At 45.3% G+C, this 14511-nt stretch overlaps 1 protein-coding gene across 11 annotated transcripts in view; it reads right to left on the reverse strand.

Annotated features, from left to right (window-relative positions):
* Positions 1-14511, reverse strand: part of LOC1277221 (semaphorin-2A) — a 290131-nt gene that overhangs the window by 6395 nt on the left and 269225 nt on the right. For all 11 annotated transcript variants that reach the window (XM_061650737.1, XM_061650726.1, XM_061650730.1 and 8 more), the window contains 2 exons: positions 5454-5810; positions 4698-4926 (listed from right to left, as the gene is read on the reverse strand). In XM_061650737.1, the coding sequence (XP_061506721.1) occupies positions 4698-4926; positions 5454-5810 (586 nt within the window). The remainder of the gene's footprint in view (positions 1-4697; positions 4927-5453; positions 5811-14511) is intronic.

Raw genomic sequence — 14511 nt, forward strand, 5'->3', positions numbered from 1 at the left:
AGGGATATTGGTGGTTTTGCTGATTAATTTCACCACAGGGACATTCCCGGAATCGGTTGGAAAATACCACCATCCTTCCCGTTCGTTATTTGCTGCTGGTATCAGGGTTGTAAAATACGTCAGCAATATCAATCGATGGTGGTGGCAATGATGATGGGGTGTGGTCACAGATTTCGAATTAGTGCGCTTGTGATGAAGTGCACCCATGTGGTTAGTCTCAATTTGTGGCTTGGGCGTAAATGATGCTTTTACTTTGACTAGTTAGTGATTTGCAACTTAATTTGATGTGAAAGAATGTCCTCTAATTGAAGTGTTGCGTAGCGATGGTGCTGCATTTGCATTAAGTTTGTTAGCAAAAGATTTCAAATGCCATTCTAAGCTTTGATTACATAGCCAGTGAACATATATTTGTATTAGGTTAAACAGAAAAATGTAAACTATTTGAAGTTTTGAGGGAAAGCTGGCAGGTAGCTAGGATGTTGAGGTACAGATTAGTGTTTGGAGATTCAGGATTCGAAAGATTCGAAGATTCAATCTCTAGAAAGATTCGATCCGATCGGATCCCGTTTGTAGGATTTGAATCCCTAAAAGATTCCTTTGCGATTGGGATTGGGATTCGTTTGGGATTCGATTGGGATTCTGATTGGGATTGAGATTGGGAATATTGAAAGCATTCTGTGGAAGTTTGCCTTCATGCTATAGAATCTGTCAACCAACCAGGGGAATTGTGCTATTAGGATGTGGAACTTTGAAATAGATTGTGAAAGCCGGTGTAAGTAGCCAAGAACATTTTAGTTTAATAATTTTAGCTAGATTTCAGCAAATTTACGTGAAGTTATACGTCAGGAATTTTTGAGTGTATTGAGTGTTCTGCTCAAATTGATGTAAATATCCCCAAACAATTCTCCTATTCGGTTAACAGATTCCACTATATGATTGCAAACTTCCACAGAACGCTTGCAATATTCTACTCTTATTCTCAAAAAAAAAAAAAAAAAAAAAAAAAAAAACCACCAAGTGAGTGACCAAGTGGTCCGAAACCCTGTCTGATGTAGGAACAAGTAGAATTGGGAATCATCTCTCGTTTTCATTGTAAAACCTTGTATAACCGATAGCGCAATAAGGATCACGTTCTTTATACATTTAATTAATCCAACCAAAAAAAACACAAATAAAGTATTTACTTTAAACATTCCCTTGTGGGAGGAAGATCCCACAAAAGGAGAGATGTGATGTGCAGCATAAACCGGGGCGGCCGCCCAGTTGTCAACCCGTTTGAGCCGATTTCCCAACATTAACCAAAGCTTACCGGCGGTACACCGATGGATCGACAGTTTTGGTATTCCACCGTTCCGTCCCACCATGCGTCTGCAGCTGGTCATGTGGAGCAGCGTATTATTATTTATTAAAATTCTTTTTTTTTTTGCACCCCATCTTGCTCCTGTGTCCTTTGTGGTTTCTGTGGCATGGCCGAGCATTTGCTTGCCGGCCGGTACAAAAAGTTCCCGGTGATGTACGCAGGTGACCAAACTGTTTGGGGTTTACCGCGCGCGCGCCAGTGAACCAGCCGCGCTCGGTCGAAAGGGTAAATCTCTCCGCTTAACATATCAACCTGGCCCGTGCCAGAAACCTTCACCCCATTCATGCCCCTCCCCACCACTTGGGGCAAACTTTTTCGCTTGCAATTAATTATTCATAATGAGCGCGGTCATGTGCATGATATCCTCATCTTCCCGTCGTGGCGAAGCGGGGACCCATCCTGGCTAGGTGGATTAAAAGCACCCGGTTGCTGCAAAGTGCATCGATGGCACCGCGTTCTGTTTCCCCACATTCCGCTGCTTTGGTCCGCGGTACCGCGATGCAGCGAATTGTTTCGAAAAAGTTTACCTCAGCTTGCCCGGTTATTATTTATGGCGAGCGCCCCGTCGTACCCTTTGTCAGTTCCAGTCCCGGTGTGTGTGTGGGTATGTTTGCCCTAGATATTTTCCAACTCCCCGACGGACGACAAAGTGAATTCCACCGTCCCACACACACACGACCTAACCACCGCCAGGTGGGTTTTGCTACAGTTTTTTAAAACCCCACACGAACCTGTGCAACGTGCTTTCATGGTGAAGCATAAAATGCGTTAAAATAATAATAACAATAAAGGATCGCACTTGCAATCGGTTTTCCGGAAGAGAGAGAGCGAGATAGACTTTTTGTTTTTCTTCTTCTTGTTCGCTGTGTGTACATCTGTATCCCTCCCTCCACCATTTTTTTATTTGTTTGTTGAGCAAAAAGGTCGCAGTCATGCGGGATCAACAAACAAAAACTGTTGAACCGAAAAACTTCGTTGCGAATTAATAATTTTACCTGTACTGCGGTTTGGAATTCTTTTGCAAGAAAAATGGGTTGAAAAAACCCAAATAGCGGTGGAAGCAAATCCATACACACTTTGTGTGTGCACCATTTTCCCTCCGCGTAATATCAAACAAACAAACAAACGAAAATTGCAGCAGTGGTGTGTAAATATTCATATACAAAAGGGAAAAAAACATACACTCAAAGCTCTTCAATTGATACGCAGATCCGATATTTGGGAAAAGCTTTGAATATGAAAAATTGACCAACAAAAATACTTGTGGTGTTCTGGCATCAAAAATTACGCTCATTAAAAATCGTCCCCCCCCCTTTTTCTGTGTGTATGCTTTCGTTTTGAGTTATTCAATTCAAACGAGCTACATCCTTACAAAAGCACAATTCGTGTGATTGGTGCGTGATCTATAATGCATCAAAAATGTAAAAAAGCTCGCTCTTTTACTTTTTTTTTGCTTCGCTGAGTGTGTGTGTGTGTGTGTGCTCTGCTATTTAAACACGTCGGAGTGATTTTTTTTAATTTTAATCACCACCTTACACCGATTGATTGCCCGGAAATGGGCAATTTCGTACCGCGGCGAATTGATGCATTTCCGTTCGAGCGCACGCTCTCTCTCTCTCTCTCTATCTCACTCGGTTGAGGCTTGGGAAAACGAAACACAGCGCAACACAGCGTTGATAAATTTTCATCAGATTGTATGCCCACCTTTGGCCACACACACGCACACACAACCTTCACATCATATCACAGTGGTGCTGGCTGCTGGCTGCACCATCGAGTGGATAATGATTTAGTGCGCGACTAATTATCCGTGTTTCCAATGTTGCACACCACTTGCAGCAGGAGGACGGTTTGTGTTCGAACTACTTGACGTCAACAATCACACATTCGGAGCGAATGGCGAAGCGAACGAGGCAAAGGGTTTTGCTACAGCTAGCTATCCCCCCCCCCGCCTTTCGTTGTTAATTAGTATGTACGCGGGCAGGACGACACTTGAATGTGGCGGTGCGACGAGTCCAGCGACGAGTCCTGCGGCGGATTAACCGCAGCGGAAGCTGTGGTGCTGGCAGCAACTAGAGCAAAGCTTGAAATGAAAACCATGTTCAGCCCATCGGGCATTCACCCAGCATCGATGTTCGCTTTTGTTGAATTATTAAGTGGAATTTAAAGTGGCAACGCTTGCACGTTCGGACGATACATCCCAGGCACTGGATCAATCAATTGTGAATGTATGTGTGTGTGTGTGTGTGTGTGTGTGTGTGTGTGTGTGCTTCTGTGTTATTTATATGTGGTTTTTCATGTTGTAAAGCATCAACAACCAAAACCCGGTACCGTGTTTTCGTGTAGTTTCATTTCGGTAAAGCGATTTTGTTTCTGCTCATACGAAACACGCACAACCGTCCTGCACCACTAGCAAGCAACCGTTCCATTTCAACCATCGTACGTCACCGGGTGACCCGGTTTCACAATTCATCGGGATAGGCGTGAACTCCTCACCTGCAAACATAGGTGCCATGCTGCTCCTGTGTAGGAGGATTAAGGTACCGAAAGCGCCCCACGCAGGAAGCACCAGTCTGCCCAGCCAGTGGACACTAACCACAGACACGCCCGGGGTGGGTCTTATCCGTTTGTGCGTTTGTGCGTGTGCTAGCGGACAGGGGGAACACGTTTCTCCATTTCATTATTTGGCGTGACCGATGCGCCGTCGGTGCTATGTTTTCGCCCCGTTGGGGCCATTGTTTTCAACCGAATTGGTGCTCTGTCGTACCCGATAGAATGTGCACTCAATGTATGGTAGTAGGGAATGCTGTGCATTCTTTTGCAACGTACGAAAACCGATTCCCCAAAGCGCATCTGGTGCACACCGACACGCCAGCAACGGCACCGGAAGGGTTCCCTATCACATCAAACCTATTGGAATGCGTGCTTGAGGTGAGCTTGTGATCCACAACCGTGATCCTGCACAGGTACCAAATGGTCTGTTTGGAACAGCGGCATTCGCAGCAGGTCTATCCGGACGCAGAGCGCACGATTGACTCGAGCCGCCCACGGGGTTGTTTTTGGGTACGCACAGAACCCGTCCCCGTTCACCATGGTTGCAGTTTTGCGCAATCGGTAATCAGTTACAACGCTTAGGCTGTGACGGTCGCCTCTACGCTCCCGGAAAAACAACAACGCTTCCAGAGTTGTTGCGAAATAATTTGGCGTGAAATTGAAATGGTTCTAACCCTGAAGGGTTCGATGGTTTCCAATTCCAATGGTGATGAAAGAGGCCGTTCCTTCCCGGAGGCGTGTTTGCGGCCACACACACAAAAAAACCCCCCGAATGATTACTCACTTGTCAACGACCAGCTTGGTGAAGACGAGATCGCGCTTGTAGTAGACCGGATTGTTGTGCTCGTGGTTGACCGCCTTGTCCATCAGTGGGTGGGACCGGATGAAGTTGAGCACCGAGTCGGGCAGGGTGGACGTATCGTTGACGCAGGTGCCCGGCCGGGGCTCCGGTATCTTGGAGTTGAGCACCGGCAGCCAGGCCGAGTTGGACGAGGCCTGCTCCTTGAATTTTCCTGTGGGAAATCAGCAACAAAACGGGAGGAGAAAAAAAGGAAAGGACGAAGAGCGTTAGAAGGTGTTAGTATTGGGGTATTGTCCCTGTCCGGGGGTTTTGTTGTTGTTGCTGTGAACGGTGATACGGTTTGGTCAGTGGATGTGGATTATGGTTCCGCGCCACGTCAATGATTTCGCGTGTGGGTAGTAGCTAGCAGGCTCTATTTCAGTATTCAGTAAATCACAATCCCGTGACACTCGTCCTTATCGCGACATGTGACAGCTGTCACACATCGGTTGGTTGCTAATGCTGCCGCGAAACGAGAAAAGGCATTGCCGCTGGCTGAGTGATGGAAACTCATTTTCTAGTCAATCTCGAATGTGTGACTGTGGGACAGAAGGGATTTGCTGTAACAGGCGCACTTGACAGTTGAATGAAATTACCTACAAGTTAGGTAGGTGGTAGGGTAGGTTGACAAACCGTCACACCGTCACTTAAAGCGAAGTCGGAGCGAACACTTTCTCACTAAAACTGGGCCCAACTTACCAGCGAATGCGCCATGAATTTCATTGATATCGAAGCTGCAGACGGCCGAACCGACCAGCCCGTTCGTGCTGGTCGTAAAGGTGGCGTAGAACTTGGTCTTGTCCGTCGGCAGCTGGTACACGTCCTGGATCTCGTTGAAGTAGAACGGAAACTCGCCCGAGATGCTGCAGTTGATGCGCGCCTTCAGATACGTCGCCCAGTTCTGGTTGAGGATGTTCTTGCCGCCGGTGTCCTTCTTGCAGACGCGCGCCACCCGCGAGTACACCGCCTTGCCGCAGTTGATGTACTCGACCGCCGTCTCGCGGAAGAAGAAGTACACGTGCTCACCGATGTCGAACGAACCGACAAAGTTGGGCTCTGCGAAGGGAGGGAAAGGTAAGAAGCGAAATGGTGAAAATGGGTGTGATACATCGGTACAGAAATTACACATAATAAGCGGGACAGTTTGGGTGTGTAAGGCGCTTTCCGGTGTTTCTAGTCGAATTTGGGAGACTCGAAAAGAAGCGCAAGAGTTTGCCGCGTTGCACATTTGGAACGTTGGAAGCTTTTTCAAAGCTATGGCCTGTTTGATGGTGAATGTGTGTAACTTATGGACTTTAGTAAACAGTTGCAGCAGTCTTTGGGCTAGAATGTGTGTCCTCCCCATGCCATGCCAGTCGAACGCTGCAGCAAGAACAAATTGTATCGTTACGGTTGTTTGGTGTTTGGGCGAAAGTTTGTGGGCCAGCAGACGCGCTCGGACGTAGAAACTATTGCCATCGGGGGAACGGATGGGCAAATGAATGAAGTAAAATGGGAGAAACTTTTCACTGCTCGTTTGTGAAATGCAACATTGCTCCAAAAGTAAGAATAAAAAACTAACAGAAACAAACGAGCCACCGAGAAAGAAAGCGGAGAGGAATTCACTAAACTTAACTCGCTGCACTGTAAATTTCAAAGTTGATAAAATAGATAGACAAAAAAAAAAACGGAGCACGTCGGAGGTACGGAAGTTTTCCATCTCGGACGTTCGTTGGATCGGTTCGGGTGCTGTGTGCTACAAATTCTCCAAGTCCAGTGATTGGGAATTTTGAAGGCAACAAAACGAAGCGTGAAAAAAGTTGTCCCTTGGTCATTTTTAGCCCAGCGCTTTTTTTTGTTTCGTATGCTGTAACTAAACTTGTACCGCAATTTACCGAACAAGGGACATACACAACAGGGTGTGGTACTTTGCTTATCCTTTATTTCATCTTTTGCATACTCTTTTGGAGCTTTCTTTTCCGCAGGCGGAGGTGAGCAAAAGGGATTTGTTTGATCGGATTATTACACTCTCTGCACACTACTTTCCTGGGGTTAATGTTAGGACATGGGACCATTCGTTTCGGTGCATGATTGATGTAGTCCATGCTTGTACCGGGTCATGTACCGAGTGGCAGAGAGTACCGTTTTACAAGACAAGTGGCTATCACAAAAAAGAAATTCCCTTCTCTTGTGGAAAATTTGATACACTGAGTCGTTAAAAATGGGCCCACACTCGGACTGTAATGGACATGGACGATGAAGTATGCTGCAAATGTAACTAGGGTTGAAGATTTTATTCCCAACACAAAAAAAAGTTCTTCAACATGATATTTTTCTCTCTTGCCGGCTAATAAAGAAACCATTAAATTGGCCCATTCTGGCCACCAATCCTGGTCGGACCAATCTGCCACCGAACACAGGCAGGTAAACTATTTCACCTCCGACCACCACGAGCTTGATCGTTTGCTGTGTAAAATGCAGCAAGGAGAGAGAGAGAGAGGGGGGAGAGCGTGGAAAAGTGAGTTCATTTAATTTTCCTCCAAACGCTTCTCAAACCCCTCTAAAATAGAAAACTTTTGCACTCTCACACACACACACACATTTTCGGCAGCATCCAAAAAGGCCAACTTTCGTCCTGCTTGGTTGGAAGAAAAAGCAATTTTCTTGCGCTTTTTTTCTCTGCCGAACTGAAAACTAATTGAAAAGACGCGCACACGCGATACTGGAGGAGTCTGGTGGGAAGGGGCAGGGGGAATGGTAGGGAAAGATTTCCACAACTAATTACTCCACACATTTTGCTGGCACATCTTGTGGTGAAACTGTGACGATGACGCTGGTCACGACGAGCCTCGGAGGGAGCAACAGAAAAAAAAGGTGAGTACAAAAATTAAAATTCATGAAGAAAACTGAATTGAGCAGTTTGCCCTTTTACTTCTTCCTCCAACAGGCTGCGTACGGCAACCAAACAAAAAATGGCTCCCCCTCAATTCCTCGAGCGCATTCCGATGAGTGCTCCATAACAAACAATATACTGCAGTCAAAGCCAAAGAGGAGCCCCAGAAAAAAGGGGGGGGGGGGGCAGCAAACTCCACCATAAAGTTATAAAACACTCCATACTCCGGCGGCTGCATGCACAGTAAATGGTGCAAAAAGGTTTGGCCCAAAATATAGTTATTTTATGTCATGTCCCAAGGTAAAAGTTGGGAAGCCATTTTTTGGGTTTGATTTTCGTTGCACACCGCCCCGCCCGTACACTTCTCGCGCCGTTTGAACGCGTGTTTTGGGATGAATATTTGGCGCGTTTCGGTGAAAAGTGGTTTTGGGGTTCACTTGTATTTTTTGTTTCCTTCGCTAGTGCGGTGGAGGTACCACTTCAGGCTCTAAACGGCAAGAAATGTCTTCGCCCGTTCGCGCAAGAAGTCGGGAGAAAGTTGAAACATCAAGGCGGTACACACGTACGTGAGATGCGTCTATAAAATGTGTCCTTATGTTTTGTTCGCGTTTAATGGATGGTGGAATGGGGCTAAAATTAATCCCAGAAAAAAAAAACGCAGACTGCCGAAAAAGAGCCATTCGAGGCGGTTTGGTTGTCGCAATAGGCGTATACCTGACGCATAGCAGCAGGTTCGGAAGTTTGCAAGGAGAGTACAAGCAGCAATGTCAAGTGTGGTGGGACATACTTGGTACATCTGCGTGACAAAGGTCGTGCTGGGAGTTGGCAGTGGCAGTTGTTGTATGGAAATTGTTTCTTGTTTATGAATTTCAAGAGCGAAAGTGTTCAATTAGCAAGAGCTGGGTTTTGGTTGGAGCGTTGGGGAATTCTACTGTTTTTGAAAAGTTTCTTTAATTTAAAATATTCTTCTTTGCAGTTTGTTTAAATAAATTATTGGGTATTTTAAAATATTAAAAACATTTTAGCTAAAAGGTATTATTTCCATTGCATACATTCTTGCACTATTAACCATTTCGTTAAGTAATTTCAAATTTCCCGCTTCCATAACCAACAAACGACATCCTGATACAACTCCTAGTTAAACACCTTCCACTTGCCGGAAGGTGTCCCGCACCAAAGTACAGGAGTGTAACGCTGTAACGGTAGCGAGGAATGGGAAAAACACATTACACCCAAACATCAACTAGCAGGCAAGGCGACTGGAATAGCAGGAAAGTAAAAGTAAAAACAAGCCCGCCGACCAGAGCGCACGGAATTCCGTCACCGAAACGGAAGCAACGCAAACCGCGCGCGAGCGTATGACAACGGCGAGGAGTACGTGCGCATTTTGACGGAAACCGCATAGCACCATCACGGCGACATAGTACCTGTACCTCCCTGACCCTCCCTTCCCATCCCTTCTTATTAACGGCAAGGAGGGGCCACCGCCGTTCGCATGAAAGTCCTTGCGTCCTTTTGGGGTCTTTTGAAAGGCGCCTTGTGTTGGATGGGTGCTTTTTTGTGCTTCACGTGCAGGACGATTTCACCCTGCCATGGCGAAATGAGAGAGGGAAGCTGCCTGTCTAACGTTTGCGTGTTGCCCGAGCGAGAAGTAGAGGCAAAGTGTCGGTAAAGAGCAAAATTACTTCCCCTGCTCTTGGAAGCGTTACTTTGGCACATCGTGCGCCCGGGGGAGGGAAGACGTACGGCGGTGGCCTCTTGTGAAGTGTCACTAACCATTGCATTGGCGATGTTAAAGCCCGGGAAGAGTGGCGCACGGCACCGGCTAACGTGGTCTGAGTGCAATAAAGAGCTACAATTAGACACACTTCGCGCACGATACACACGACACGCAGATGGGGAGCAGATCGTGCGACATTGCCGCGTCAGTCGCCGTTCGTTCATTCGCTGGTCCTGTGGTTGTTGTTCTGCTCATTTTCCGCCAGTGTATGGCAGTGTGGGCATCGTTCCGGCAGAGCACACGAGCACAACATATGCGAGATCACGCGTGTGTGTGTGTGTGTTGAAATTGAAAAATACCGTATCATTCCGGTACGGTGCGGCGTAGTCTGAGCACATTTTTGGGCAGTAGCAGCAGCAACGGCAGCAGCCCTTTTGTCTGCGCTTGGGCTGCGCGCTTAGTACGCGACGCTCTAGAACCGTTCTCAAGTTTGACGGTTCCAATTCACCCAGCGGATATTATCTTTCTCGTTTGGCATCGATTGTGAAGAATGAAAAGAAAAGCCCAACGCACGCACCCAACATGCATTCTTGGAGCTTTTCGGTGGTGTGTAGGATGGAATGATCAAAATTGTCTTCATGCGAGACGTTTGCCAATGGTGGCTTCTGTGGGACGAGAGAAAGTTGAAAGGGAGCTTTTCCCGGGGCCGAAGGAAAGCACGCTGCCTTCCGGAACCATGGCCATGCCGGCATGTGTATTTGAAGTGTGATAAAAGGAGAAGAATTTAATATCCTAACATACGTTGCGGTGTGTTGTTACGTATTGTTCATAATGAAACCATGCGTTGCAGATGAAAGTTTATGTAATAATGAAAAGGGAGCAAAAGCGCAGACTTCGGAGTGCTTCCATAGTTACAAAGACAATATTGGTGATGATATGATGGAACAAATACCAGACTTTTAGTAGTAAATGTAGAAAGTATCTAAAATGAATCAAGTTTTTAAAGTACAGAGGAACCACTCATAACGAGTACCTTTTACAAACATTTTTCGCATAACGCGCCATTCAAAATTCTCTGCGAATACCCCTCTTAACGAGTAAAATCTCGCATAACGAGCAATTTTTTAGACTTTCTAAGAACTGAGCAAATACATATTAATAACACACAAAGCCAGTTCGAAGAAAGTCTATCCAGCTACTCTCCAAATTGTCACCAGGCGTAACAACACCTATATACCCGCACTTTTCTAGACCTGGAACCAATTATTTCACTTTTCATACAAATTGTATGAAAAAGAGCCTACCGCATAACGAGTGAGTCATTGGAACTGATTAAACTCGTTACGAGGGGTTCCACTGTATATGGATAAAAGATTTGAGAGATCAAATCAGTTGCATAATTTATACGATTACCAAAGCATCGTACTAAATGACATGTAAAACAAGTTCTGAAGTCTTAAATGAAATTAAAACGCGTCATTTTTGCACTGTCATCCTCAAGTTGCAAGTCTCTAGTTGCTCGAGAGATTTATTTATGATAAGAGCTTTATGTTTTAATGTGAAGAGCTGTAACAAGGCTCAATTTATCCATTTAGCTTACTGTCAGATATTTTAAGCCTAAGAAATGAGTTTAACTGTCCAATAAAAGTTATTCTCAATGCTTAGCATCTGAGCTGTTGTACCAGTAACTCTTAAACACACAGCCTCAACACTGATAGAGGATACGTTTTCCACACATCCCCTTTAAATGTTTCTAGTGTGTCGCAGCATAAATGCAACCCATTACACCGATCAGAAAGTGTCTCTCTTGACAAAGAGATGCATTTTTAAAAGCATCTCTTTGTTCGTCCCTTACTCCCACAAACTTATGCATTTGCGAAGTACAACAGTGCATCTTGGTGCTGTGATGTGATCGATCTTGTGCGAACGATCGGAAGAATGCACGCTCAGACGTATCACTTTCAGCCTGCTGCTTCAAAGTCCTCCACCTTCGGTCGTCCATTATGCATCCATAAAATCTCTTGCTGGTGTTCCCAGTGTTCCACCGTGGTGCGGGATATTACACGCCAGCAAGAAACAAACTAAAAGCAAAGCTCATGCAAAAAGCGAGCAAAGTGTTGCTTTAGTAAACATTCTCCTTTTTTCTGTGTGCACCTTTTCACCTTTTTTTTTTGGGGTAAAATGTTACGCTGTGTTGTTTTCCCGGCGTCAAGCTAGGAAGCAATCTCTTGCTCACTTAGTGGGACCACTGGTAACGCGGCTTCGCAAACAGAATGATTGTCCCACAGCATTAAAACACAACGCGTCAACCGTAACGCCACGCGACACTTTTGGCAGTGTTGTGTGCGCACGTTCGGGCACGTTTTTCCCGAACCATTGGCAAAGCGAGAGTTAGAGAGTTCAGCGCGTGCAAAGCAAATCATCCTCATCATCCTTTGCCCATCGTACATGTTGTACCGGAGCTTGTATTTTTTTTAAACCATCGCCAGTTGGCACGAATATCGCATAGTTGAAGCTGTCAGAAAGTGCGAGTACGACGCGGAATAAGACTAAAAAAGGTATTCATCGTCATAGAAACGGTGAACAACACGAAGAACACACAAAAACACTAGAAAGATGCCTGAAGGACGGGGTGAGAAACTTTGCAAGCACGCAAGGCAGTTCGTTCTTTGTTGACAGCAAGCGAAGGAGATGCTTTTGCATCCTGCGCCATACACCCGGCGGTACATGGTGGTGCGGTCGGTCGCCATCTTCGGTCCTGTTTCGCGTTGTGGGCATGGTAGTAGTGTCACACCATCCGACCGTCCGTCCGCTTGCCTTTATTACACTTTGATTGAGTTTTTTATTCAAACACTTCCACGACTCAGGCGCAGCCTTGGTTTCGTTCCGATATGTGCTTTTTCGAGGCGAAAGCTTTTCCCAGTACAGCTACCTTCCGGTCCATCTTCAAAAATTGAGGGTCTTTTTTTGTTGTTGTGGCGTCGTGGAGGAGACGGAAAATGGTCGTCAGGACACGCGTTCCGTTATGCTTAACAGCAGACGGGCAGAAGTGCGCTGTGTAAGTACGCTTCCGTGGCCCGTGTGTACTTTTACTTAGCAATTTAGTTCACTTGTGTCATGGTTTTTTTTAAGAACATTCTCTTCTTTTCTGTAGTATGAAAATGACATTTGAGTGGACATTACAGAACGCTGATACATGATCGAGTTCGATAGTAAGAGCAAAATAGGGTTAATTAATTTCTACCTCTAATGCTACTACATTATTAAAAAGCAATAAATGGAAAGCACGGACAATATTTTTTTTCTTTTCAGTAACACGGGAAATGGACACAAGCACAAGACAAAATAATAAAAAACCTTCTTGAATAGTCTATGGTTTCGCACAAACACTTCAAAGCGAGTGAAGTTGAAAGGAATATACACTAAAGTATAGTTGCTCTTGTCATTTTTCTTCTACTGAGGTGATGAAGGGTGTTATTTTAGCTCATTTTCCGTGCCGTTTTTAGATTTATTCTTATAGCAGCATTCATTTTTTTCCCTTTACAATGACCCTTGATCGTATTATTGCCAAGAGAGAGAACGCGAGCCCACTTGCACACTTTGTACTTTTTGCTTTACGTTCACTCGATTGCTGCATTGCACATTTAAACCCGGGAAAGGTGTGCCTTCGCATTATTTAATTTTCTTCCTTATGGCTTCAAGATCTTTTCAAAGACGTGCGGTGAAGGAATAAAAAATCGGTTCTGTTATTTTTCCCACGTTACTTAGAGTCTAACTTGATTGTCTTTTGCTGTAGCTGCCGACAACGACTCACTGGCACTGTACGATTTCAAGATTTTCGTTTCAGTCCATTTAAACACGTTCAATTAGCTATTATGAAAAGGAACACAGCATTGTTACACAGAAATAAATTATCGTAAAGAGAGTATGCTACCATTTTTGTTTATGAATCTTATTTGTAAGCCTCATATATATTTTTTTGTTTGGCTCAACCGATGTCGGTCAAGGCCTGCCTGTACCCACTTGTGGGCTTGGCTTTCAGTGACTAATTGATTCCCCCCCATAGCAGGATAGTCAATCCTACGTATGGCGGCGCGGTCTATTTGGGGATTTAACCCATGACGGGCATGTTGTTAAGTCGTACGAGTTGACGACTGTACTACGCCTCACCGGCCTCATATACTGGCTATAATTTACATTATTTATTAGTTGAAATTTACGTTGCAGAGTTGCGCGGTAAAAATCATAAAAATTGGTTCTCTTCTATTGGATTTAACACATTTAGTCATCTCCATCACTCGATCTTGAAAGTGAAGCCTCGCACTTTTCCTTCAAGGAACCATGGAAGTTCAGTTAGAGCCGAAAGAGCCCAAAATGCCTGTAACTCCTGCAATTTAAAGAAGTTTGTAAATTCCCTAAATTACTAATACGCACCACTCTATGATCAACATACGAACAAGCCATTGTAACATTGGGGAAAGCCAATAATTTGCTATAAATATTAACCACTCAGCATCAGGCCCCGCCAGTAATGCCACAATCATAGTGCGTCATTGCATACGGAAGCGGCGGCGTAATAAACAACCAATTCCAATCTCCAGAAAGGCAGCAACGGCCAACAAACGTACCAAATACAGCAGTCACTGTGTTTGCCATCATATGGTTTTGCCCCTCTACTGGGAAGGCCCTTTTTCTTGCTGCAGTCATTAATTATTATGATGACTTCCCAAACGGAAAACCAAAGCGATGCCGGGGAAACGGTCACTTGCTCGCTTCAGCCCTCGTCCGAGCGGTGAGTGTGGGAGAGAGTCTGTTAATTAAAAATTGTATCCTTCAGGATCATCCCACAGCGCACAGCAGCACAGGACATTCGGCACAGGCACACGGAGGCTGGCTGCAGAGCTGCGGAATGTGCTATTGCAGGACTCTGTAACTGGAATGAAAAATGGACTAGGTCCACTAGTAGTAGTACGAGGGTGGCGGGACAAAAAACGACGCCCGGCTATCTTTTCACACCGCGGGGGAATATGGAATATTTTATTTCTTCATTCCCGTGCAGACGACGCTACTGCGCTAGACGATGATGATGATGGTGGCGCTTGACGACGATTTGTGAAAAACGCAAATTTTCCGCATGCTGCTGCGCGAACGAAGGAGAAGAGAAC

This window comes from Anopheles gambiae, chromosome 2, assembly GCF_943734735.2.
Source record: "Anopheles gambiae chromosome 2, idAnoGambNW_F1_1, whole genome shotgun sequence".
NCBI lineage: Eukaryota > Metazoa > Arthropoda > Insecta > Diptera > Culicidae > Anopheles > Anopheles gambiae.